This window comes from Elephas maximus, chromosome 1 (assembly GCF_024166365.1).
Source record: "Elephas maximus indicus isolate mEleMax1 chromosome 1, mEleMax1 primary haplotype, whole genome shotgun sequence".
NCBI classification, from domain to species: Eukaryota; Metazoa; Chordata; class Mammalia; order Proboscidea; family Elephantidae; genus Elephas; species Elephas maximus.
The window spans coordinates 103,262,786-103,290,705 of record NC_064819.1 but is presented as its reverse complement, the minus strand read 5'-3'; the positions used below and the strand labels follow the sequence as shown (position 1 = coordinate 103,290,705).

General features: G+C 43.9%; 1 protein-coding gene across 6 annotated transcripts in view; it reads left to right on the top strand.

The window, feature by feature from the left end:
- Positions 1-27,920, top strand: part of KIF6 (kinesin family member 6) — a 560,205-nt gene that overhangs the window by 486,409 nt on the left and 45,876 nt on the right. For all 6 annotated transcript variants that reach the window (XM_049891330.1, XM_049891334.1, XM_049891323.1 and 3 more), the window contains one exon: positions 7,032-7,082. In XM_049891330.1, coding sequence (XP_049747287.1) covers positions 7,032-7,082 — 51 coding nt within the window. The remainder of the gene's footprint in view (positions 1-7,031; positions 7,083-27,920) is intronic.

Sequence of the window (27,920 nt, the reverse complement as noted above, 5' to 3'; positions counted from 1 at the left end):
AGCCCCAGCTGCTCTGTCCCTTGAAATGTTTGGTTGTGTTCAGGAAGCTCTGTAGCTTTTGGTTTAGTCCACTGCTGTTGACTTCCCCTGTACTGTGTGTTGTTCTTCCCTTCACCTAAGATGTTTCTTGTCTACTATCTAGTTAGTGAATTCATCTCTCCCTCCCTCCCCACCCTCGTAACCATCAAAGAATATTTCTTTCTGTGTTTAAACCTTTTCTTGAGTTCTTATATTAGTGGTCTCATACAATATTTGTCCTTTTGTGACTGACTAATTTCACTCAGCATAATGCCCTGCAGATTCATCCATGTTGTGAGATGTTTCTCAGATTCATCACTGTTCTTCATCATTGCATAGTATTCCATTGTGTGAATATACCATAATTTGTTTATCCATTCGTCTGTTGATGGGCATCTAGGTTGTTTCTATCTTTTTGCTATTGTGAACAGTGTTGCAGTGAACATCAGTGTGCATGTGTCTATTCGTCTGATGGCTCTTATTTCTCTAGGATATATTCCAGGGAGTGGGATTGCTGGATCATATGGTAGTTCTATTTCTAGCTTTTTAAGGAAGTGCCAAGTCTATTTCTAAAGTGGTTGTACCATTTTGTGTTCCCACCAGCAGTGTGTAAGTATTCCAGTCTCTCTTCAACCTCTCCAACATTCATTATTTTGTGTTTTTTGGATTAGTGCCAGCCTTGTTGGAGTGAGATGGTATCTCATTATAGTTTTGATTTGCATTTCTCTAAGCACCAATGTCTTCTTGATATTCTCATTTTTATTTTATCCATCATTGTTACGTTTTTAGATCAATCAATTGGAAGGGATGGCTCCTGCCTCAACAGATTTTCAAAGTGTCCTGAGAAGTTTGGATAAAGCCTGGTAAAATGTGCCTTAGCAAGCCCAAACCCATTGCTGTCGAGTTGATTCCAACTCATACCAACCCTATAGGACAGAGTAGAACTGCCTCATAGGATTTCCAAGGCTCTAAATCTTTATGGAAACAGACTGCCATGTCTTCCTCCCACAGAACGACTTGTGGGTTCAATCTGCCAACCTTTTGGTTAGCAGCCGAGTGCTTTAACCATTGTGCCACCACAGCTCTTCTGCCTTAGCAAGAAGGAGATGAATATGTCTGCTTTTAAGGCTTCGAAGGTTTCACATCTGTTCACTGGAAATTCATCTAAGGATTACACATCTAGTCTATACTAGGCTCACTGGATTTACAAATAGCCTTATAAACATCCTTTAAGTGTTTAACCCACCATTTGTCTGTCACTTTTCATACTGTGGTGGCTTTCATGTTGCTGTGATGCTGGAAGCTATGCCACTGGTATTTCAAGTATCAGCAGGATTGCCCATGGTGGACAGGTTTCAGCAGAGCTTCGAACAGAACAAGGTGATACTGTGTAGTTTAAAAACAGGAAAGGTGTGTGTCAGTGTCATAGTCTTTCACCATACTTACTCAGACTGTATGCTGAGCAGATAGTCCAAGAAGCTGGACTATATGAAGAAGAACGTGGCATCAGGATTGGAGGAAGACTCATTAACACCCTGCTATATGCAGATGCCACAACCTTGCTTGTTGAAAGCCAATAGGACTTGAAGCACTTACTGATGAAGATCAAAGACTACAGCCTTCAGTATGGATTGCACCTCAACATAAAGAAAACAAAAATCCTCACAACTGGACCGATAAACAATATCATGATAAACAGAGAAAATAGTGAAGTTGTCTTGGATCCACAATCAATGCCCATGGAAACAGCAGTCAAGAAATCAAACAAAGTATTGCATTGGGCAAATCTGCTGTAGAAGACCTCTTTCAAGTGTTAAAAATCAAAGATGTCAGTTTGAGGACTAAGGTGTGCCTGACCTAAACCATGATATTTTCAGTCACCCCATATGCATGAAAAAACTGGACAATGAATAAGGAAGGCTGAAGAAGAGTTGATGCATTTGAATTATGGTGTTGGTGAAAATATTGAAAATACCATGGACTTCCAGAAGAACATAATGTTACCTGGTCCTGTGCCATCTTCGTGGCTGTTGGTATGTTCGAGTCCAATAACATATAGTTGACATGCAATAAATATTTATTGCTTGATAACAACATAAACATCCCCAATAAGGCACAGCATCAGAGAAATCACACAAGCAGGCTGCAGACAGCCATACTGGGGAGGAGTAGTAAGTGAATAGCTCTTCTCTGGACCACCTATGCAGTTTTGCTTGGAGAACCATCTGAAACTTACATGCACGCAAAATAAATTTTGAAGCTTAAGGAAAATTTTTTATTCAAGAGACCGAACATCAATCTAACAATTAGGTTTTACTACTGCGTGATGATAATACCCTTCACGTGAGCTACCTGTAACAGAGAAGGTATATACCATACAGTGCGCCATCTCCACTTACTTAGCTTCTCTCTACACCCCCCCATCATCCAGCCCCTCACCGCCCCCAGCCTTCTCACCTACCCTGCATATAAGTGTTTTTCAATGTCATGCATGTCCTCTGGGGCTTTCCTACAAGTTGTTGCAGGCTCACCGTACCCAGTCTACCCTCTGCCACCTCCCCCACGCCATCAATTAACAAATCAGAACAGGAGAGAAGGTGTTTCTAGCATGTAGTGTTGTAAATTACTGGAGGAAAAATGACTACCGACATCCTCCTACAAGCAGAGTTTTCCTTCGCTCACCTGCGCTCAGGGTTTTCCACCCTGGTTTGGGCTTCCTGCTTCTCTCTCAGACTGTCTCCTTCCTCAGGCTGGGAGTTCTCTGTTTCCGTTTCATCTCCTTTCCATACCTTTGGACAGGGATGTGTCCAGGAACCCAAGCCAAAACCAGTAAATTTATCACCATGCTAATGACAGCTAGCTGCATGCTGAGTGAATTCTGCAGTCCCCCTCACCGCCATCTTCTGCCAAAACCTGTGGGGCTGCAGATCCAGCAGATTATGGAGATTGTTATCTTCGCATGAAGAATGGCACTGTAGGAAAACACAGTCAGGTATCAGCCCTAAGGCTATTTTTGGAAGCCTTTTTGGTGAGCTATCAAAACAAAAAAAAATTTTTCTTTTTTTTGGTATACGCTGGGAAATGTTAGCCAATTCACCAAAATTGGGCATCACTAAACACATTTTCGAACTACCTTTATCAAGATGTAACACTGTAAAGTTTTGTTTTTTTTTTTTTTTTGGTCCTCTAGACATGCCTCATTGTTCTTAGAATAATTATTTATGTTTGTGGAGTTTATAGAACTCTTGAGTCCTAGTGGTTGAATCGCCCTCTTTATTTATATGACTAGCTTTTCCCAGGCCAGGGGCTATGGAGAATCCTTAACCTTGTCATTCCAAAAAGGTTCCCAGGATTTGGGGAAAGGGATCCCAGTGATTCCAATGGGAGCAGAGGAAGTTATGGTGTACTGGGTGGAGCACCTACTGTGTGCAAGGTATGTGGGAGGCACATTGTCAGGGAGGCTCACTTTTAGGAAGACACGTTGTCAGGGAGGCACATTGTCAGGGAGCCACGTTGTTGGGGAAACACACTGCTGAGGAGGCATATTGTTGGGGAGGAGTGTTGTTGAGAAGGTATGTTATCAAGGAGACACCTTACTGGAAAGTCTTACAGTTGATGAAGCACATAGTCTGGGAGGTACATTGTTGAAGAGGTTTGCTGTTGAGGAAGCTCATTTTCAAGAAGGCATACTGTTGAGAAGCACTTTTCCAGGGAGGAATACAGCCCCTTTGGTGCTCTAGAGGAGCAAGCCACTGTCCGGTCTCATGAGGAAGGTGGTACTCAGGCATATAAGGGGCCCATTGTGTAAGGCACCTGTGCCAGATACCCAGGAAAAAGGCAGAGCACCAATGCATCATTGGCTGTCCATATTGCAGCGGTGAGAAAGACCTTAATGATTACTGTAATTAGAAATGTTTCTAAATGATGTGTCGTATTTGTCACAGCAGTAGCTCCTTTTATTTGACAAATGTTATATGATATGCTTTTTTTAATGCAAGTTGGCAATGTTTGGTGTACACTGGAGTCTCAGCCCAGCACCACCTCAATGTCCCCCAACTTTTTTACTCCTCAGATAGAGACGCTAAGGGTCATGTCACTCAGAGTGGGAGAGAGGACCCATCTGTGGCTGTGGCTGGCCTAGGTTTCAGATTCTTCTCCTGTTGGCTGCAGGCTCACCCAACTCATCATTGGGGCAGGTTTTCACTTCCCCAAACCTTCTAACCACACTTCCTACTTCTTACCCTCTCCCACATGGAATTAGGGTGCAGTTCATTGCTCTGCCCAATTCTTGCTTCCTCTCTATGCATGGTCTATCCGGCGGGAACACACAGAAGGCAAAGCACAGACCTGCGTGGTGCCCACAGGCCCTCACCCAGGATGATTATGTGCCTAGAGACAGTAGCCTCCAAGAAGATGCTGAAGGAACTGGTGATGTTTAACCCAGAAAGAATAAGTCCAAGAGGGAAATGCTAACATCCTCAGATGTGTTAGGGCTTTCACTGCAATGAGAGAGGCTCCTTTTACTATGCTGTTCCAGAGAACAGACCAGACCCAAAAATTGAAAGTTACAGGGAGGCTGCTTTCAACTCCCTTCAAGTAATTCCTTATGTATAATTTAATGAATGAAACAGCCTAGATCCATACAAGTATGAGCTGAAATAACCATTTCATTCTGTAGAAGGGATTCTTAAAATGGGTGGGAAGTTTAACTGAATGACCTCTGCCATCCCTTCCAGTCATAACATTCTAGAAATATCCTAGAACTTTCTGTAAGGGACAAGGTCTCCTGTGACTGTTCCTTCGTCTATTCATCTTCTGTAGACAGCTCAGCCATAACCTTTGAAAAGTAGAATGTACTTCATGTGAGGGAAGACATATATTAGACAAGGGAGCAATGTTAAGTTCCCAGGATTTCTCAGAATCCCCCAGTGGTTTGATCACATCCCTCAAATAGAACATGAGATACAGACGGCTCTGACATTTTAACAAGTATGCTGAGCCCTTGGACATAAACAAACCCTAAGGCTGCCGTTTCACCCATCCCTCAAGCACGGAATCATGGAATTTTAGAAATGGAAGAAGCTTGGAGGTCAGTTTATCCCAACTCCTACTCAGTAGGAAATCTCACTCTTACAGCCTAACAAATGGTCACCCAGCTTCTGCTTGTGCACTTTCATGAACGGACTCACAGTTCTGCAAAGAGATTGAGTCCGCATTGAGACAACTTAATCCATTGTGAGCTGTTTCTTCCTCGCATTGAGCTCCAGATTTGCCTTCACTCAGTTTGCCTCCTGTCCTTTGTCAGAAGACAAAAAAACCTGTTCTCTTGTCCATATGAAAATGTTCAGATATTTAAAGACAGCCATTATCTCCATATCTCCTGCTCTCTCTCCAAATCGTTTCTTTTCCATTGAAATATCTTAGATCACCTTAAATATTTCTCAAATAACATGGCCTCAGACCCCTCAGCAACCCAGTCACCATCTTCTGAATATTTTCTATTTTGCTAATGTTCTTTGTGAAGAGTAGCTCCCAGAACCAAATACCAGTGTGGTCTGACCACTGAAGAGTACAGTGGAGCTATAACCTCCTTTAATCTGCAACTAAACATTTATTAATGCAACTTAGAATTGTAAGAGCTTCATATCAAATGATCAACCTATTGGGTCAGATTAAGGTTATTACCAACTAAAATCACCATCTTTTTTATTTGAAATGGTTTCATATAAAGAAGGAAGTGGATTTAAAAAGGACCCTAAAATCCTCACAGCTAGACCAAAGCAACATCATGATAAACAGAAAATATTGAAGTTGTCAAGTATTTCCATTTCATTTGGATCCACAATCAACGCCCATGGAAGCAGCAGTCAAGAAATCAAATGACATATTGTGTTGGGCGAATTTGCTGCAAAACACCTCTTTAAAGTGTTAAAAAGCAAAGATGTCACTTTAAGGACTAAGGTGTGTCTGACCCAAGCCATGGTATTTTCAGTAGCCTAATATGCGTGCAGAAGCTGGACAATGAATAAGCAAGACCCTATGGAAGAAGAATTGATGTCTTTGAATTATGGCATTGGCGAAGAACATTGAATATACCATGCGACTGCCAGAAGAACGAACCAATCTATCTTGAAAGAAGTATTGCCAGAATCCTGCTTAGTAGCAAGGGTGGTGAGACTTTGTCTCATGTACTTTGAACATGTTATCAGGAGGGACCAGTCCCTGGAGAAGAACGTCACGCATGGTAAAGTAGAGGGTCATTGTAAAAGAGGAAGACCCTCAATGAGATAGATTGGCACAGTGGCTGCAACAGTGGGCTCAAACATAACAACGATTGTGAGGATGGCACAGGAGCAGGCAGTGTTTCATTCTATTGTACACAGGGTTGCTATGAGTCAGAACTAACTTGACAGCACCTAATAACGACAAATAAATTTGAAAAAGATCAAATCTGCTTCCTCTGCATTAATAAGAAACAGATAGAACGATTTAAGAGACTAAAACCCTAGCAGACATTACGAGTGATTGTTGTCATTGTTGTTGTTAGTTGCCATGGAGTCAATTCCAACTCAGTGACCCCATGTGTGCAGGGTAGAACTGCTCCATAGGGTTTTCAAGACTGACCTTTCAAATCAGATCACCAGGCTTGTCTTTCGAGGCATCTCTAGTTGGATTTGAACCACCAACGTTTTGGCTAGTAGTCAAACACCTAACCGTTGGCATCACCCAGGGACCTACAAGCTTAGGGTGAGTGAAGGACCAAGATAATTTGATCCAAAGATGATTGAAGCCAAAGATGAAATGCGTACTTGCATTGATGTGCCCCTGCTTTTGCAGCCACTTCTTCCACCACAATCCAGAGCCTGGAAGTGCTCTTGGGAGCTATACCCTCTTTTGTCTCCCTTACTCTACCTTTTTTTTTTTTTTTTTAGCTTGCCACAAGCATCTGAGGCTGATATTCTCCTCCACCTCATTGGAAACTGATGGGTGGTTTTCCTTTGTGTCTTTGACAGGTCACCTGAAGGAGGAAATCACCCAGCGGCATATGCAGCAAGTAGCTCTAGGTGGGTACAAAGTGCAGCCTGCAGGAAGAAGGTAAAGGTAATACAAACTAATCTGGTCTTGGAAAACCAAGCCCAGCTCAAAGATAATCCGTGTAAGACTCTTAAAAAGGTTCAGGAAGGTAAAGTGTGCTGTTAGTGCAGGTTTCTTTAGATGCCCCACCTCTGTGGGACCACTCTCCCCAACCTGTCTCCTCACTACTGGCTGTCAGCACCTGGCACCACACCCTTCCAGCTGTCTCTTCATCCTTCTGACCTTTACCATCCCACATCCAACCTAAATTCACCCCTCCATGTCCCAGTCCCACATGGCCTTACTCTGAGCTTTCTAGAACTCCTATATACTTAATCACAACAATGACAATTAATGGTGACAACGGCTCCCGTTCACTGGTCTACTGAATGATCTCTGTGCATAGCTTTATGTGCACCATCTCCTTTGATCCTCACGACAGCCCTGTGAAAAAAAACCAGTTGCTGACAAGTCGACTCCAACTCGTGGTGACCCCATGCATGTCAGAGTAGAGCTATGCCCAAGAGGGTTTTCGATCGCTGATTTTTCAGAAATAGATCACCAGGCCTCTGTCCTGAGGCACCCATGGGTGGACTCAAACTTCTAATCTTACCAAAGACATGAGGTAAAGATGACCCCAAGAGATGGAAAGGGCCACATAAACCAAAGACTACATCACACTGAGACTGGAAGAACTAGATGGTGCCCAGCTACAATCGATGACTGCCCTGAAAGGGAACACAACAGTGAATCCCTGGTGGAGCAGAACAGTGGGATGCAGATCTCAAATTCTTGTAAAAAGACCAGACTTAATGGTCTGAATGAGACTAGAGGGACCCTGGCAGTCATGGTCCCTGGACCCTCTGTTAGCCCAAAACTGGAACCATTCCCGAAGCCAATTCTTCAGACAGGGGTTGGACTGGACTATAAGACAGAAAATGATACTGATTATGAGTGAGCTTCTTGGCCCAAGTAGACACATGAGAGTATGTGGGCAGCTCCTGCTTGGAGGCGAGATGAGAAGCCAGAAGGGGACTGAAGCTGGTTGAATGGAAACAGGGAATACAGGGTGGATAGGAGGAGTGTGCTGTCTTATTAGGAGGAGAGCAGCTAGGAGAACATATCAAGGTGTATATAAGTCTTTGTATGACAGGCTGGCTTGATTTGTAAACTTTCACTTAAAGCACAATAAATAATAAAGCTTCTGACCTTTTGGTTAGCAGCCAAGAGTGTTAACTATCTAAACTACCCAGGGACAGCCCTACGAGGTAAGTACATTTGCCAGATGAAAAAAGATTCAACGACTTGCCCAAGGTTGCATGAGTATTGATTGAAACTGGGACTTAAACCCAGTTCTGAGTCCAAACTTGGTGCTCCTAGCCCCATGCTATTTACTGTTCACAGCAATGATGGACCCACTTTTATCTTAGGGATACAAACACTAAACCAACGCGGTCACACTTTAAGAGGCCCTTGGCCCCTTTTAAACAGTGGACATCTGCAGAAAAGGCCCCCATTTGATATGTAGTCCAAGAAAGTCTCCTGGGAGAACACAGCTCTTAGGAAGCCTGGTAGAGCAGGCATCCTGGGAGGGACCACCTTGTTTCTTCTCTAGCTGGCCCAGGGCCACTTGTAGAGATTTGATTAAGTAAGAAACTCATGTAATAAATAAATTTGAGATGGCCTGGCTCCTCAAATGACCTGTAATTGGAGAAAGTCAGCACCCAGGGCCAAGGGTGGGGAAATGGAAGAGATTCCCTAATATCCTCAAGATTCCCTAACATCTTGAGAATGACTCATTTGACCCTAGTAATGTGGGTTATTAGGAAAGCTGGTTGTTTGGTTTCAGTAATAATAATGATCATATAAAAATAACCACTAATAACACCAGAAACATGGAATGAGGAATTCTAAAACACACTGACTGGTGCTCTGAGCTTCCCACTGTTGGCCCCAGGAACAAGGGGTGGAGTAAACCCACTAGGCCTGCCCTTTCATTCCCAAAGACTCAGGCGTACATTCAAAGCTGAAACTCTGCTGAGTGCCTTCTCTAACAAAGAACCAGGGCTCCGCCAGGGCCTTAACTCATAGGGCCGGGCTCAGGAGGGGTGAATGATCTCTGTCGGGAAGCTGTGCCAAGGTGACATCCCTTCCAGTGTTCCAAGTCAGCTCCACCAGCTCACTGTGGGCAGGTCACTGGATATGGAGTCATCCGCAAGGGCTGCCGTGTTGCCACCCACCAGGTCCTGAACATCTGGCCTCTTCCCCAGCCGTGAGGATGCTGGTTGAAAGAGAAACAAACACACTGAAAAATACCACTCAAGAAACTCTGGGAACTGGAAGGACCCTGGTGGTCATGGCCCCCAGACCTTCTGTTGGCTCAGGACAGGAACCATTCCCAAAGCCAACTCTTCAGACATGGATTGGACCAGACAGTGGGTTGGAGAGGGATGCTGGTGAGGAGTGAGCTTCTTGGATCAGGTGGACACTTGAGACTATGTTGGCATCTCCTGCCTGGAGGGGAGATGAGAGGGTCGAGGGGGTTAGAAGCTGGCGAAAAGGACATGAAAAGAGAGAGTGGAGGGAGAGAGTGGGCTGTCTCATTAGGGGAAGAGTAATTGGAAGTATGTAGCAAGGGGTATATGGGTTTTTGTGTGAAAGACTGACTTGATTTGTAAACTTTCACTTAAAGCACAATAAAAGTTATTTTTTTAAAAAAAGAATGTAAGTTATCTCATCAGTAATTTTTTTATTGATTACATGTTAAAATGGAAGCATTTTAGATATGTCAGGTTAAATAAAATACATTATTAAAATAAAAAAAAAAAAAGAAACTCTGGGGCCAGTTTTTATCTAGGGGTTGTGTCTTAGTTATCTAGTGCTGCTAGAACAAAAATACCACAAGTGGATGGCTTTAACAAACAGAAATTTATTCTGTCATAGTTTAGGAGGCTAGAAGTCCAATTTCAGGCTGCCAGCTCCAGGGGAAGTCTTTCTTTCTCTGTCAGCTCTGGAGGAATTTTCTTGGTATCAATCTTCCCCTGGACTAGGAGCTTCTCAGCACAGGGATCTTGGCTCCAAAGGACACACTCACTCCCAGCTGGTTCTTCTTGATGGTAGGAGGTCCCTGTCTCTCTGCTTGCTTCTCTCTCCTTTTATCTCTTGTAAGATAAAAGATGATACAGGCCATACCCCAGGAAAACTCCCCTTACATTGGATCAGGGCTGTGGCCTGAGCAAGGGTGTTGCATCCCACCCTAATCCTCTTTAACATAACCTAATCTTGCCTCATCAACCAAAGGTAGAGATTAGAATTTACAACACACAAGAAAATTACATCAGATCACAAAATGGAGGACAGCCACACAATACTGGGAATCATGGCCCAGCCATGTTGACACACATTTTGGGAGGACACAATTCAGTCCCTAACAGGCTAAGAAGCCATTTCCATGGGCTTTCGGGGCAAGAGGCACTCTGTCCTCTCTGCACTCCAGTTCCCCAACCTTCCTGGGGGCTCATCCACCCCCCTGGGGCAGACCTTCACCAGACCTTTGGAAAACTGGCGCTTGTTTTCAATCACAGAATTTGGGTACACAGACATTTTCCAGACACCCGTCACTTCATGAACACGCCACTCTGAAGCAGGCGCTTTTGCCTGCATCCTTTATTCAGTTAGCTGGGCCTCCTGAAGTCCTCTGTGCTTCTCCCTGGGAGCCTTCTTCCAAATTACAGCAGGTGTCAGGTTCAGAGGGGCCCAGCTTTGCCTGAAGTAATCAGCAAACTTCAAACGGAAAGCACTTTGGTGGGAAGTCTAATTAAAAGCATTTGAAATACCTATTTATTTTAAAAAGCATACTATCCCAATTAGAGAAGAAGTGTTAACATCTCCCAGCTGCCATTTTGAGATTAAATGCCATGTTGCCATCCAAACTCCTTAGGAGGTTGTCTAATGGAGGTTTGAAACCGCCAGTGCTCTTGTGTCCCAGGTGACCACATTTCAGACAGCGCTCTTCTCACTGAGAGAAATCTCTCAAAGCAACAGATTGTTTATATAGCCATTTCCTGCCTTAACCCTCTCAGCCTTCAGGCTACAGTTTGGGCTGTTGAAGTCTGCAGGACTAAAAGCAACCCATATATTTGGGTCCCTTGATGTTCTGTAATTTTGCCTTCAGATGTGGGAATAGAGCAGAGACTAAATATGGTGTTGCCCCCTTCTATTTCTTTGTCTTTTTGTCCGCCTTGTGTTCCCTCCCCACCTTTTGTTGTTTCCTTTGCTTTTTCTCATCTTTACTTTCCCACCCCCTCCATTTTAAATATTCCATTTGTTTCTTCCTCTGCCTAAGCATTCCTAAGTTTCCATGACAATGTAAGTGTGTTGGGATACTAGGGGGAGAACGAGCAATTCTGAGGAGAAGAGGTTATCTCATATATTTTGCACGTGAGTGTGTCTCTGTATGGAGTGGACATGTGCCCAGGGAAATTTGTATAAAAAGGCAATCCCTATCCCAAAGGAACAAAGATTCCAGTGATGAAGGGTATCAGTTGAAAGAGATGATGGTGGGAAGCTATGTTCAGGGGTGTGCTGGAGCCAGCTCATTCCAGAAAATAAGAGCCAAGTGTTAAGGTTTCAGGAATTTTGTGAGCCAGCTGTTAAACATTAGAGCCCTGGTGGCTCAGTGGTTAAGAGCTTGGCTGCTAACCAAAGGTCAGCAATTCAAATCCACCACCTGCTCCTTGGAAACCCTAGGCCGTTCTACTCTGTCCTACAGGATCGCTACGGTCGGAATCGACTCAACAGCAAGCCGGTATTAAAAATTAAATCATACAAACTTACAAATATATAAATCATATTTAGAAGAAAGATAATAAATACTCAAAAGCATATCACTTCCTAATTACTTTTCTACATTTTACTATTATCTATGCTCTTGAGGTTATTTACATCTATTGATTATAACCATACTATGGAAATACTACAGAATAGTGTGCTACTATGCATCACTTTCCAACTTCACGTTCAGTGACTAAACATTGGTAGGTTGAAACCAGCCATGGTGAGAGTATTTATACCATAGAAATTGGCAAACCTTACAAATCAGGGCCTTTTGTGTGTGTGTGTTCCAGCAAGCCAGTAATTAAACATTTACCAGCACACCACTGGCATACACACAAGTGCCTGTGTAAAAGGCCAGCTCCATGCATGTGTGTGCATGTTCTTAGGGAAACTTCTACTCCCCTTCTTGGCCAAAAATCCAGATTATCAGTCTCTCTTCATTTACTGCCCACCCAAGGTACATCAGGAAGCATAAACATCCCTGAACTCTGGTCTTTTTGAAAGTCAGTGGGCAGAAAAACAACCAAAGACAGAAACAAGCCAGGAGAAGCATGGGGCCCAGTGAGCCCAGGACGTTATGGCCAGAGCTCGGGGGTGGAGGAGTCTCCTTTTAAGAGTAACATCAATGACCACAAGGTGACCTGTTCTAGGCTAGCCAACAAGCTTGAGAAAGTTACTGATGGACTTTGAGTAGGACCTACTCCCACACACTGCTTCAGGAAACAATAAAACAATGCAATTTAAAACTAAACGTCATTTGGAAATGATACTAAGAGGATTCAGCTAGCTGAGTTGAGAGTGATTTGCTGAGTTCCATTGTGTTTTTACCACTTTACTGTGCTGGCTGCCCTAAATGGTATAATATTTTCTATAATGCAAATGAGACTAATCAGCAAACATCGCTGAGTGTTTGCCATGTGCCAGGCACAATTCTAGGCTCTTTATGTGTGTTTTCTTCTTGAATGCTCACAACAACCCTATGAAGTAGATACTTCCATGATCTCCACTACACAGTGAAGGCCCAGCAGGGCTAAGGAGGCCTGCCTAATTTCTCTCAGCTAAGAATGCAAACCCAGGCTGCCTGACCCCAGAGCTTGTGCTCCAACCACTACACTACACTGTCCTTAACACTTTGCTGGACACCATAGAGCTCACAAAGGGGCATAGAGCCAGTGCCTACCCTCAAGGAGTTTCCGATCTAGCCAGGATGAGGCGATATGTACATAAAAAGATAACCGCTTTCTTAAAGTTCAGACTTATACACGTTCACGGTCTTCTCCACTGTAGCCTCAAAGTCAGTTCAACCTTGGCCTCCGTGTAGCCTTCCCTGATACTTTGTCCCCGAGTCGGAGCAAGTCTGTTTGGTCCTCCAGCCTCATGCATCTCTGTTAGAGCACTGACCTTGTTCTATAATTGTTTCTTTCCATAGCTATTCTGTCCACTCGAATATGAGCTCCTAGAAAGCTGGGTCCAGGTGAATTCATCTTCGTATCCCTAGCAGCCAGCACGGGCAATAAACAGGTGTTAATCAATGGCCAAATGAATGGTTCCCCAGATGACTTCCAGACTCACACATCTTGCAAAAACACAATGAGACATTTGAACATAAAACAAAATAAGTCCATTTAAAAGAAGTAGAAGGAGTAAGTGCTTTTGGGCTTCACAGCTGAGCAAATTACAACACACAGGCAATAAATCTGGCGCTCTCTTGTCTACCCACTAAGCAAAAAGAGAAGCACCCAGAGTTCCATAGTTTTCATTTTCTGACAACAGGAAGCCTACTAACTAATTTATCTGCAGAAATAGAATTTCTTCCTGGAACTAAACACAAGCCAGAATTTATCATGTAGATCCTTGTATAAAGGACACTGAGTGACATAGTGAATGATGTCTTCAACTGCAATTTTTCAAAAGATACCAAAATGTTGTTCAACCAGATGATTCTTGTATCGACCCTCTATAAAAGCGAGAGGCCTGACATTACAGCATAACTCACTGAAAGCATTTATGTGAGCAGGTGACGTAATAGGATCCAGGTACTCTGCTTTCCGATGGTTGCACAGAACAGGAATAAAACAGAAAGTTCCAGCCCTGTGAACATGGGCATGGCCTCTCCATCAAATATCTTTTCTGAAACAATATTTGATCAGGAACTGAATCTCATTCAGTTCACGGTCAAAACTCTAATGAATGCCTGTGGTTACAATTTAAAAGACACATTTCACTACCAAGTAGTATGTGAACTGTCAGGTGAGAGCGACAGGTCATCAGAGCTTTGGGAATTTACTAGAGGGGGTGGCCCTTAGGGGTTGTCACAGATTGCAGGGTCTGGGCTGAGCCTTGAAGAATAAGCAAGAATCAAAAAAGTGAGGTGGTGTTATTATTGTGGTGGTGGTGGTGTGGCATATGTTTGTGTGTGTGGTGTGTGTGTGTACGTTGGGGGCGGGGGGGTAACTCTCTCAAAGAGTCAATTCAAAGCAGTTAGAGAGAAAGGTTAAAATGGTAGGTTGGGCCAGCTCATTGAGAGTCTTGAGTCTGAGTTTTTATCTTACATGCAGTTGAACCATTGAACATTTTTGAGCAAAGAAGTCTTGGTCAAAGAAGCCTTTTAGGAAAGAGAGAGCCCCTGTGCACTGACTCGAGTTTCTGAGTATTTGCTAACTGACTGATGAGTAAATAATATGTATCACCCCCCGCCCCCAAGTCTCCCCAAGCCTTCACTGTACACCTGTACTGGGCTTTTTTGCAGAGTGAGGATCTCACCTTCTTGGGGTGCACACACACCTCCAGCCTGAGCCTGGGACTCCTGCCGTGGAGGGAAGACCCTCTAGTTCTCCTAATCACCTCTAAGTAAACCTATGGGGGCTTTGCTGAGCTAAATCTGATATCACCCTGGGGAGAGTCCCGTACTGATCACACACCGTGCTGACCCAGCCTGGCACTCAGAGGTACACAGTCAGTCAGTTATTTCGTTCTATTGTAGGTGGAAAGGGAGCCCTGGTGGCGTCGTGGTTAAGAGCTTGGCTCCTAACCCAAAAGTTTGGCAGTTCAAATCTACCAGTCACTCCTTGGGAACCCTATGGGGCAGTTCTACTGTGTCCTATAGGGTCACTATGAGTCAGAATCAATGGCAATGGCTTTGGTGTTTTGTTTTGGGTAGGTGGAAAGAGAGAAAATCACAGCCCTTGAGAAGGTCACAAATATGCCCAACACAGCAGTTGGAAGACAGCACACCTTTCTCTGCATTTATCCCTTGACCCAACTTCTGTGACCACATAACCTGCTTGAAAGTCCTATTTCCTCCATTTGCCAGCATGTTTCTTTTTTTTTTTTTTATAAATGGGTATAGAAAATAGCTATAATAATAAAGATTAGTAAATAAAAAGAAAATATCCACAAACATGGTATTGGAAATTTCCAAAAGGGTCTGAGATTCCCCCACAAACACTAGCCTCTTAGATCCTAGCCCTCCTTCCCCTTCCCCTCCCCATCCTCTTCACCCCAGGAGCACAGATGCCTTGCAAAAAAGAATAGAATGGTCCATTGTGACCCCAGTGCCACGTGGGGCCCTGGGATGGTGTGCACTGGGAGCCCTGGAAGCCAGGAGGCAACAGCACTGAATCCCCTGCAGGGGTCTGAAGGATGAAGGGAGGCCGCAGCTGACAGCTCCCTATTTTATTGCAGCTCTTTCCTCCCAAACAGAATTCCTGCAGTGACCTCTGGTGGCATCCTTGTTCTCCAAAGAGAGGACTTGGCTGTTGCTATTTTCCCCCATTTGGTGTTAAATTATTTAAGACTGAATCTTCAAATGCTTTTTGGAATTCTGCACCTGGGGACAACAAATTTGAGAGAAAGCAAAAGGCCAGACTGTCACCCACTTACTCAACAGACTTCATGAGCACATAGTATAATCCAGACAGTATGTGAAACTTGGAATTCCAGAATGTGGAGAGGAACCACTTGACTGAGACAGAACTGAAGGGGCTCTCCCAGAAATATCTAGCCCAGTAGTTTGCAAAATGGGCTCTGTGGAAACCTAGGTGTTCCACTCATCCCCTTCAGGAACATGGGATGAGAATGAGGAGCTGGTATCCAAGCAGCACAGCCGAGTTTTTTTAACACACCTTAATTCAACAAAAATCCTCCCCAAACCAAACCAGTTGCCATTGAGTTGATTTCAACCTCATCTGTGTCACGGTAGAACTACGCTTCATAGTGTTTTCTATGTCTGTGGTCTTTCAGAAGTAGATCACCAGGCTTTTCTTCCAAGGTGCCACTAAGCAGGTTTCAACCACCAACGTTTTGGTTAGTAGCCAAGCACTTAACCATTTGTGCCACTCAAAGCAACCTCTATTTCTTTTTTTGCCAGTAAGCTTTTGTTAAAGAAAGGGTTCTACAGCTTCTAACACATCTTCCTCACTTCAGACCTCGTGGCTCTGTTTTAGATATTCCCAAAAAACGTCCAATTTTCCCTTCTTCAGAACTAAGTCAGCTCTATTGGGCTCACACAGAACTCTGTATATACCTTTATGATAGAACTTATCACACTGTATGGCAATTATTTATCCTCTTATTCATCTCTCCACTGGACAGAGTATCTTTATTCCCCAGAACCAAGCTCAGTGGTTGGCACAGAGTAGGTTCTCCATAAATGTTTATTGAGGAAATCGTGAGATCTGTAAGGGATCACATTTTTGCCTTAAAGATGTCCCAGGAGCCAGCTGAGAGGCTTTGTGCCTAGGTTCCAATGTCTGTAAACAGAAGTGGTTGAACCAAGTGATATTTGAAGTGTTTAGCACCGTCTCTGAGACTTAGCTGGTGTTCACTAATTGCTTGTTAAGTGAACAAATGAATCCCTAATACCCCTCAGCTCTCTGGTTTCCTAGGTTTACTTCTTTGTGGGTACAGATTTCCCTAAGACTTTTGGGAAACACAGTCTTGGTAAGGAGACATGTGAGTGCTTTGAGATGATTTTATCCTATCATAAATGAATGATAAAAATGTTGACCTGTTGGAATAAGACAGAATACAAAGGAAATAGTTGCCTCAAAGGCTGGTTCCAAAAGAACTCAGGTGGCTCTGTAAAGCCGCTGATGAAGTCAAACTACTGAGTAGATTACTAATTCAGTTATTTTTCCCCCTCTTGTAAATATAGGGCTCGCTTCAGTAGCACAAGGTCCTTGGCCAAATTTCCACACTCAAGGTGGAAGCTGGGAGTGAGAAGGAGTATCCACTCCATTTCCTTGCCCAGTTCCCAATTGCCAAGGCTCCAGACTCTGTTCTGTCACCAGCCGTGCTGGAGACCAGAAGGAAGCTGTGTATGTCAGCCCTAGTGCCAGTCTAGGACTGCAACTGTGGCTTAGTAGAAACAGCACTCACCTTGGAATCAGGAGAGCCCTACTTGAATCTTTTCTCTATTATTTGCTAGCCATGTGACCACAGCCTGTTAACTTTCCCGAACTTCCATTTCCTCATCCATAAAAGAATGCCTACCCCACAGGACTGGTCTGAATGTTGAGTAAAGTATATATGTGACAGAGCCAAGGATAGAGTAGGCGTTCAGCAAATCATCATGGAATCTGAATCTGAGTGCAAGGAGCCAATGAACCAAATGCCTGAGCAGCAGGCACAGCTCCCTCCCCACAGAGCATACCATGGCTCTGAGCTACCAGCACTAATTGGTAGAGCTGGTGGAGGTCAACACAGTCCCACAGCCACCACCAGCAACATCTTTTTAACCACATTTGCTACCTAAAAAACAAAACCAAACCCATTGCCATCGAGCCTATTCCTACTCATAGCAACCCTATAGGACAGAGTAGAACTGCCCCATAAGGTTTCCAAGGAGCGCCTGGTAGATTCGAACTGCCAACCTTTTTATTAGCAACCATAGCTCTTAACCACTATGTCATACAAGCACTGTTAATTGCTCTTCCTAGAAAAAATACAATCAAGCCCCAGAAGGGGCTGTCTGTTCCTTGAGTGAGAGGCACTTGATTGTTGATGATCCTGTTACCAGTTGCCAGAACCATTTTTTTTCATCAGGCAAATGATGAAACAAAAGTAGCACAGAAATCATTTATACACCTTTGAACGAATTAGGCATTTGATCAAATATACAGAGACAAAAGTCTAGCCTCCTAACTTCATCTGCTAGACTAGAATGTATTATGGCTGGTGAGTGGCACTCCATCTGCCTTCTCTTTTCCTTATACATGATAAGAATCACCATTTATGCTTGGCAAAATCAGCCCAGACAAAGGACTTGGTGGTTCCTAAGAGCAGCTATGTTGCATGCATGACAGAGCTGGGTAAGTTCTTCCCATCTCCCCAAAGAAGTTAATAGTGCCAGGGTTGTCTCTGCCCAAATACGCATGATGGGAGTCTGTGTGTTCTAGACAATCAACAAAAATCTTTTAGTGGTGTTTTGAAAATACTGGTGTCTATTTGGGAAACCATGAGGAAGCTGTTACAGGAACTAGGGATCCATTCAAAGGTGTTCCTGACCCAAGCCGTGGTGTTTTCAATTGCCTCATACGCATGCGAAATCTAGTCAATGAGTAAGGAAGACCAAAGAAGTATCCATGCCTTTAAATTATGGTTTCGGCAAAGAATGTTGAATATACTGTGGACTGCCAAAAGAACGAACAAATCTGTCTTGGAAGAAGTACAGCCAGAATGCTCCTTAGAAGCGAAGATGGCGAGACTTTGTCTCACATACTTTGAACATGTTATCAGGAGAGATCAGTCCCTGGAAAAGGACATCATGCTTGGTAAAGTAGAGGGTCAACTAAAAAGAGGAAGACCCTCAACAAGATGGATTGACACAGTGGCTGCAACAATGGGCTCAAGCATAACAACGGTTGTGAGGATGCTGCACGCAGGACCGGGCAGTGTTTCGTTCTGTTGTCCATAGGGTCGCTATGAGCCAGAACCAACGCAACAGCACCTAACAACAACAACATGTGTAGCAATATGAATAACTCTCAAAAACACGTCGATTGAAAGAAAATTGCTAAAGGAAATATATGTAAATTACAAAAATTTGATACTATTTATTAGTGGGGAGGAAACCCTGGTGGCGTAGTGGTTAAGACCTACGGCTGTTAACCAAAAGGTCGGCAGTTCGAATCCACCAGGTGCACCTTGGAAACTCTGTGGGGCAGTTCTACTCTGTCCTATAGGGTCGCTATGAGTAGGAATAGGCTCGATGGCACTGGGTTTGGTTTTGATTTATTAGTGGAGATGGGAGCTTTTTACATTTTATTGTGAAAGGTAGCATAAATATAGAAAGATGCATCAGACATATACATATGATATACAGTCCAACAAATATTTACAAAGAGAACACCTATATAATCCCCTTGTAGGTCCAGAAATAGCTAAGTAATGTTTAAGGACATTAAACATATAGAGTGAGAATAGAAAAACATGAAGGGAAGGCCACATACCACACTCAGGGTAGTATCATCTCCACAGAGAGGGGATAATAGGGTTCGGAAGGCACAAAGGAGGCTGCCACTAAGCCCATCAATGTTTTATTTCCAAAAAATGAAGGAAAAAAAAAAAACTAAAATGACGATGGCAAACCACTTAGACTTTTCTCCAACTGTGCAGGTGGCAGAGGAGTGGTACTTAGAATTTTTGCTGTACTTTTTGTGTGTGTCTGAAATGCTTATAATAATTTCCAGAACTCTATGAAAGATTCAATTCCAAGAGTTCAGAGATCAAACAAAAATGACTGTCTTAGTGGGGCCATTGTAATGACAGAAGAGGTAGTAAAAAGCAAATCCTGATTCATTTGTGATTAATCTCAACTGTCCTCACTACTGCTTCTGGTGGGGCCATTTTACTTAAAGGTGAAATCAGAAAATTTACCAATTCCCGTTTTCTTCTGAGGTGCTTTATATTTTCCAGCAGGGACTTAATGGCTATAGATGGTGTGCCTGGCATGTTGAGCAATACCTTGGAAGCGATCAGAAAGGCCTGTTTTTTTGTTGTTCTCCTACTGTCTCTTTAAATTCTCACAGTAGGGGTAGTTCTTCCCCTGCCTCTGAATGGAAATTGGGCACCCAGTTTTCACTGGTTGTTTAGAATGATCAGTTATTCAATTGGTCATTCACGGTTAATTACAAACAAAACAAATAACCACTACAACAAAAATTAGTCATTGTTTATTGTAACTGCAGTCGCAAGACCTGAAATTTCACTCAAAGGTAAGAGTTCTCTCCGTTCCCCCAGCTAATGCCAACTGCCAGGAAGAAAATGATATGATACGCTCCTTCTCTCTTTCGAACTCAGTTTATCCTTCAGCTTGCTAAACTCAGTTTCCGAAAGATGGGGTGGAAAGGAAGAAGGAAGGGAAAGGAAAGCAGTTGGTAAAGATTTCACATGTCCTTTTGTAACATGGAAACCCTGGTGGTGTAGTGGTTAAGTGCTACGGCTGTTAACCAAAAGGTCAGCAGTTCAAATCCACCAGGCGCTCCTTGGAAACTCTATGGGGCAGTTCTACTCTGTCTTATAAGGTCGCTATGAGTCAAAATTGACTCGACCGCAATGGTTTTCGGGTTTTTTGTAACATGGTTCTGTGCCCTCTGGGCCTGGCAGGTGTTCAAAGCTGATTCTCATTTGGGCACTTACACAGCTCCCTGGAGGTCTCTCACCAGCGGGTCCCTTGACCTGAGGGAATGCATCTCATTCTGACAGTTGCTTACCCACTTGGAGCCTGTATCAGTCAGGGTCCTGACAGGAAGCAGATGGCACTACACAAATTAGGTATTGTGAAGAGAGTTGAATAATGGGCCTATTTACAAAGGTGCCAGCAGAGTGTAGGGAAGCCACATGGACAGCGTGGTACCCCAGAGCTAGCAACAGGGAGACAGGAAGCATTGCTGCCCCAAGGCCCAGGGGGCAAGAGGAGTGAGCAGTAACTGGAAATTGAAGATGGAAAAGGCTATGTGGAAAGGCTCTGACATTCTGACAGAAGCTGTAGCCTGTAGTCAAGCTATGCATCCAGCTCGTAGCACCCTGCAGAGACCCTGGGAAGGTTTATCATCACTCTTCTCTCACCCTCCAGTCCCTAGCTGGTGTTCCCCATTGGCTAAGCCCAGTTAGAAGGCAGAGGTTAAGAAAGCCCAATGATCTACAGGTCAGCTGCCCAGGGCACTCTGTAGAGTGGAGGAGGGTAAAGGAGGGTGGAGGGTGGCTTTGGAGGGGCAAATAGAGTAGTTCCAGCATATATCCCCCAGGCATCCTATGGTACATCTCCAGGTTTCTTTCTGCTACGGTCCTGTTGTGCCTCTAAATGGCCATTTAGAAAGGATCTAAGTCTTAAGTGGTGAAGTTAACAAGTGTGGATGCTAACCAAAAGGTTGGAGGTCCATGTCTACCCAGAAGCACCCTGGAAGAAAGGCCTGGTGATCTCCTTCCAAAAAAGCAACCATTGAAAGCCCTAGGGAACACAGTTCTACCCTGACACATAAGAGGATCTCCATTAGTCAGAACCAATTCAATGGCAACCAGTTGTAGTTGTCTCTTTGTTTATTTTTAAAACTTTTTTATTGTGGTAAAAATATACATAACAAAGTATACACCATCTCAAAGATTTCTACATGTATACTTCGGTGACATTGATTACATTCTTCAAGTTCTGCAACCATCCTCACAATGCTTTTGCAGATCGTTCTACCACCATTAACATAAACTCATTGCTCCCTAAGCAAAAATTCCCCATTCCCCCTCCCTCCCATCTCTGGGAACCACTAATAACCTCTGGTTTCTATATATTTGCTTATTTCACTTCAGCGAAAGCATACAATATTTGTCCTTTTGTGACTGACTTATTTCGCTCAGCATGATGTTTTCAAGGTTCGTCCACATTGTGGCATGCATCAAGATCTCTTTATGGCTGAGTAATATTCCGTTGTATGTATATACCACATTTTGCTTATCCATTCATTGAGATTAACTCTTAAGTGGATCAGGGCTTTCTTCCCCCTCCCCCCTCAGAGAGCTGGTTGTTAAACATTTACCAACACACCACTGATCTAACACCACCCTAACCTGACTTTTTTCGTGCTTATACTCCAGGTCCACAGGAATGCAGCAAACAACTCTTTGTTCTTGCCTCTAGCAGTCCATCAGCTCATTTCCTACCATCTAGGTTTCCTGAAAGGAGTCCCTGTTGTGCCGTGGTTAAAGCAATTGGCTGCTAACCAAAAGGTCGGCAGTTCTAACCTAGCAGCCACTCTGCGGAAGAAAGATGTGACAGTCTACTTCCATAAATGTTTACAGCCTTGGAAACTCTAAGGGGCAGTTCTACCGTCCTCTAGGACTACTAAGTCGGAATTGACTCAACAGCAACAGGCTTGGGTTTTGGTTAGATTTCCCGAATGGGAATCAGACATCAATTCAGTGCACTCTCTACACTCACACAGATTCCAGAGGATTCCTTTTTTTTTTTTTTTTGTACTTTAGATGAAGATTTACAGAGCAAATTAGTTTCTCATTAAACAATTAATACATGTATTGTTTTGTGACATTGGTTTCCAACCCCATGACATGTCACCAGTCTCCCCGTCTCAACCTTGGATTCCCCGTTATCAGCTTTCCTGACCTTGCCTGCCTTCTAATCCTTGCCCCTGGGCTAGTGTGCCCATTTAGTCTCATTTTGTTTTATGGGCCTGTCTAATCTTTGACTGAAGTGTGAACCTCAGGAGTGATTTCAGTACTGAGTTAAAAGTGTGTTGGGGAGCCATACTCTCAGGGTTTTTCCAGTCTCTGTCAGATCAGTAAATGTGGTCTTTTTTTGTGAGTTTGAATTTTGTCCTACATTTTTCTCCAGATCTGTCCGGGACCCTCTATTGTGATCCCTGTCAGAACAGTTGGTGGTTGTAGCCAGGCACCATCTAGTTGTGCTGGACTCGGTCTGGTGAAAGCTGTGGTGGTTGTGGTCCGTTAATCCTTTAGACAAGTCTTTCCCTGTGTCTTTGATTTTCTTCGTTTTCCTTTACTTCAGATGGGGTGGGACCACTGGAGTATCTTAGATGGCTGCTTATAAGCTTTTAAGACCCCAGATGCTACTCATCAAAGTAGAATACAGAACATTTTCTTTATGAACTATGTTATGCCAGTTGAGCTAGATGTCCCCCAAGACCATGATCCCTAACCCTCAGCTCAGTAGTTTGGTCCCTCAGGGAGTTTGGATGTGTCTTTGAAGCTTCCACGACCTTGACTTGGTCAAGTTGTGCTGATTTCCCCAGTGTTGTGTACTGTCTTACCCTTCACCAAAGTTACCACTTATCTATTGTCTAGTTAGTGTTTTTCCCTCCTCGCTCCTCCCCTCCCTAGTAGCCATCAAAGATTGTTTCTTTCTCTGTGTAAACTTTTTCATGAGTTTTTATAATAGTGGTTTCATACAGTGTTTGTCCTTTTGTGATTGACTTATTTCACTGAGCATAATGCCCTCCGGATTCATCCATGTTGTGAGATGTTTAGCAGATTCATCATTTCTTCATTGTTGTGTAGTATTCCATTGTGTGTATATACCGTAGTTTGTTTATCCATTCATCTGTTGATGGGCACTTAGGTTGTTTCCATTTTTTGCTATTGTGAATAATGCTGCAATGAACATGGGTGTGCATTGTCTATTTGTGTGATGGCTCTTATTTCTCTAGGATATATTCCTAGGTGGAATTGCTTGATTGTATGATATTTCTATTTCTAGCTTTTTAAAGAACTTCCATATCATTTTCCAAAATGTTTGTACCATTTTACATTTCCACCAGTTGTGCATAAGAATTCCAGTCTCCCCACATTTCTCCAACATTTGTTATTTTCTGTTTTTTTAATTCATGCCAGTAGTGTTGGGGTGAGATGGTATCTCATTGTAGTTTTGATTTGCATTTCTCTAATGGCTAGTGATCTAGAGCATTTCCTCATGTGTCTGTTAGCCACCTGAATGTCTTCTTTGGTCCAGAGGATTCTTATCAAGGTTTCTGAGTGGTCTCTTTCAAACTCTTTTCACTAGCTCTGAGGGAGGGAGAAGCACCTCCGCACATACCATCCTCCATGAGGGGAATTAGGTAGATTTAAGGCAAACTGCCAGCTCTCTTTAAAGAAATTCTCTTCAAAAATTCCTTTTGACCTTTTTCTAACTTGATTTGAGTATTTTGGTTGTCTAGCCAGGTCTTGCCATCTTACTTTGAAAATGTGCCAATTCTACTTTGTAGTCTGTCTCAGAACTCATTTTTGACTCTGATATCTAATAAATTATTGCCAGAGGGACAGGTTTACAAATTGGTTAGCAGCAGAGAAATTTTACAGAAGTGGAGAGAGAGAGTTTTATTAAGCATCCTCAACTCAGTTCCTAAAAATTCTGAAATCTCTGTTAAAAGCCACACAGAGAGAACTGATCAAACTCCACTAACAATCACCATAAAAGATTTTAAGAGGAAGAAGGCCCATGCTTACCCTTGCAGGTGAGAGAGAAACTGTCCTCCTCAGAAGGTCACATGTGGCCTGAGAACACTCCGGACTGGCTGAGTCCAGGGTTTTGAAGATGTAGTTGGGTTTTGGAGATGCCAACGTTCCTGCTAATGTCTCTCTGAAAAGCCACTGAGACCAAGGCATGTTGTCACCACTGGTCAGTGAGGCCAAAGTGACTGGAGGGTGGAGTTGCGACGTACTTGGAGCTTTGAGGGAAACTTGTAAGTTCAGAAATACGAGCGCACTTGAGGCTGAGGAATGAGAACATCACAACAGGCTGGAAAACAGGCAGGAACAGCATCTGGACAGACCGGCCTCTGCAGGGATGGCATGAGAGGGAGAGGTGCCTGGGAAAGAGGGAGATCATGGGGTCTGAATCCAGAGGTCATTGTGTCAGGCTCCGAGTGGCTGTGACAAGAGAAATGTTGAGTGGGAACCTAAAGATGGATCTGGGGTTCTAGCAGAAAGAACTATGGAGAGACATGAGAAAGAAAGAGCTCCCATTTGATTGGGAAGAGGAACAGAAGTGACCATGGAAATGACTAGAAATATCTTTCCTACCTACCAAGTATGCCCCTAGGGCCCCCCTTATATTGCTTGCAGCCATACTGACTCTGACTAACCATGGGGTCAGCATCCTCACAGGAAATGCATTGAGGGTGAAGGAAGAAATGCCAAAGGGGAGAGGCTGCCATCTCAAGGGTATACTTTTGGATGGAGAGGCCTAGTAGTAGCAGGGAAGTTACCCACACAGGAAGAAACGGTGGACACCCGTCTACTAAGGGCCTTTCTGGGCCTGTGCTTTGCTCCCAGCAGGCATACTGAACGTTTCACATTAAACTTAAATGTGGCCTTTTCCCATCTGGAAGAATGCCCCATTATCCCCATGGGGAAGATAGAGGCAGTAAGTGCAGGGCTTGTGATTGTGGGTGTGAGTGTGCCTGAGAAATTATCAGTCCTAGGCCATGAGTCCGCATGGTTATTCGTGACACCCTTAAGTCTGAGCATGCTAGGAGCAGCTAAGGTGTTACACAAAATCAACACCAAGATGGATGGTGGCACTGAGCACCTGTCAGCATATGATTACTCCAGCTGACAATAAATTTGAGCCATTAAACAGGAAATGGTCTGATTGGGAAGCCAGAATCTTTGTCACTGAGCTGCTGACCATTGTAGTAATTGAGCTATGGACACCATCAATCTCCATAAGAACAGACAGTTTGACTTCTCAGACAAGGTGAGGCTGAGTGATCTACAGTTCTGTGAGACAGTTGAGCCCCAAGGAGGCCCAGAGTGGTATTGAGCAAATGAATCATTAGTTGGATAGCTGAGGTGACCAGCTGAAATGCCTCCACCCTCCCAACTCTGATGTCTTGTCTGCCATGATATAGCCACGAAACTCACTGCCTCCTCCCACACAGGGCACTGGCTGAGCTCCAGCCAAAGCAGAACTTGCAGCCTTTGCTTTATGGAAGCCCATAGGCTTTTGGTTGGATATGTCAATACTGCCTTCCTTAGGACTCCTAGTGCAAGGTCACAGAGGTTGAGCAAACTGGCTCTGGGTATCCATGAGCTTAATCTGGAGAGTGGTGACCCATCAAATCCTGGAGCCTACTCCAAGGGGTAGAAGGTGAGCCCCAAATGCCAAGTAGGATTAGAGGTGCAGAGTGTGGCTTCAGTTGGTAAAGGGTAGTGAAGCCTTCTCTCAGTCCCCAGCCCCAGATATGAAAGCATTCACAGAAAAGAGCATCACCTTTAAATACCAAGGACAAGTCAATACCGATGTCAGTGATCTGCCTGTGACTTCCTTCATTAGTGGAATCATTTACAAAGCAAAGAAACAGCAGCTCTGAAGTCCAAGAGTTGGGTTCCAACCCTAGCTCTACTTACTAACGGTGTGATCCTGAGCAGATGATTCACCTGCCAGAGCCCTGTTTCCCTATGGGGAGATGTCTTAGGCTAAGTTCTCTAGAGAAGCAAAATCAGTGAAGCGTATATATATATATATATATATATACACACACACACACACGCATATATGCCACAAACTCACAGACACGTGGTAGATATATATACAGGAAGATTTATATCAAGGAAGTGGCTCACATGGTTGTAGAGGCTGGAAAGTCCCAAGTCCATGGGTCAGGCTGGAGGCTTCTCCTGACTTAGGTAGCTGCAGGGGCTGATGAGCCCAAGATCGGCAGGTCAGACAGCAGGCCTCTGGCTCACAGGCTGTGGAGGCCAGTGAATTCCAAGATGGGCAGGTAAGCTACTAGCTCAAGTCCCAAGAACCAGGGGTCAGATGAGAAACCAGCTGCAGGATCCAGAGGGAGCAAAAGCCAGTGGGCTTTATCAGAAAGTCCACATATATTGGCTTCAGACCACAACCCCAAGGAAACACCCTTTCAACTGATTGGCTGCTCATAGCAGATCTCATCATGGAGGTGATTACATTATATAAGATCTTATTATGGAGGTAATTACATCATTATATAGCTGCCAAACCACTGAGAATCATGGCCCAGCCAAGTTGACACACAACCTTAACCATCACAGGAGATAACATAAAATAATACATGGGAGTACCTGACCCGTGTAGTAGATATCACTTAGATTTTATTGAGTACCTACAGGGGTCAAGTGCTGCTAGCTTCAGCCCTACAGAGAGAGTGTATCTTCCTTGCTCCCAACCCCTGAGGCCCTTTCTCCACCCAGTAACCCTGTTGAACTTTAGATGAAGGCTTACAGAACAAACTAGTTTCTCATCAAATTGTTAGTATACCTATTGTTGTATGACATTGGTTAACATCCCCCATGACACATCAATACTTCTGCTTCTCAACCCTGACTTTCCTATTACCAACTTTCCTGTTCCTTCCTACTTTCCAGTCCCTGCCCCAGGGCTGGTGTGCCCCTTTAGTCTTGTTTTTTTCCAAGGGCCTGTTCAATCTTTGGCTGAAACATGAACATCGGAAGTGGCCTTGTTACTGAGATGAAAAGAGTGTCCGGGGTACATACTCTCAGGGTTTCTTCAGTCTCTGTCAAGCCAGGAATTCTGGTCTTTCTTTTTGAGTTAGAATTTTGTTCTACATTCTTCTCCAGCTCTGTCCAGGATCCTCTATTGTGATCCCCGTCAGAGCAGTCAGTGGTGGTAGCCGGGGACCATCTCGTTTTGCTGGACTCAGTCTGGTGGAGGCCGTGGTAGATGTGGTCCATTAGTTCTTTGGGGTAATCTTTCCCTTGTGTCTTTAGTTTTCCTCATTATTCCTTGCTCCCGAAGGGGTGAGACCAATGGAGTGTCCTAGATGGCCACTCACAGGCTTTTAAGACCGTAAACACTACTCGCCATAGTAGAATGTAGAACATTTTCTTTATAAACTCTGTTATGCCAATTGAGCTAGATGTTCCCTGAGACCATGGTCCCCACAGCCCTCAGCCCAGCAATTCAGTCCCTCAGGGAGTTTGGATGTGTCTATGGAGCTACCATGGCCCTGCCTTGTACGGAC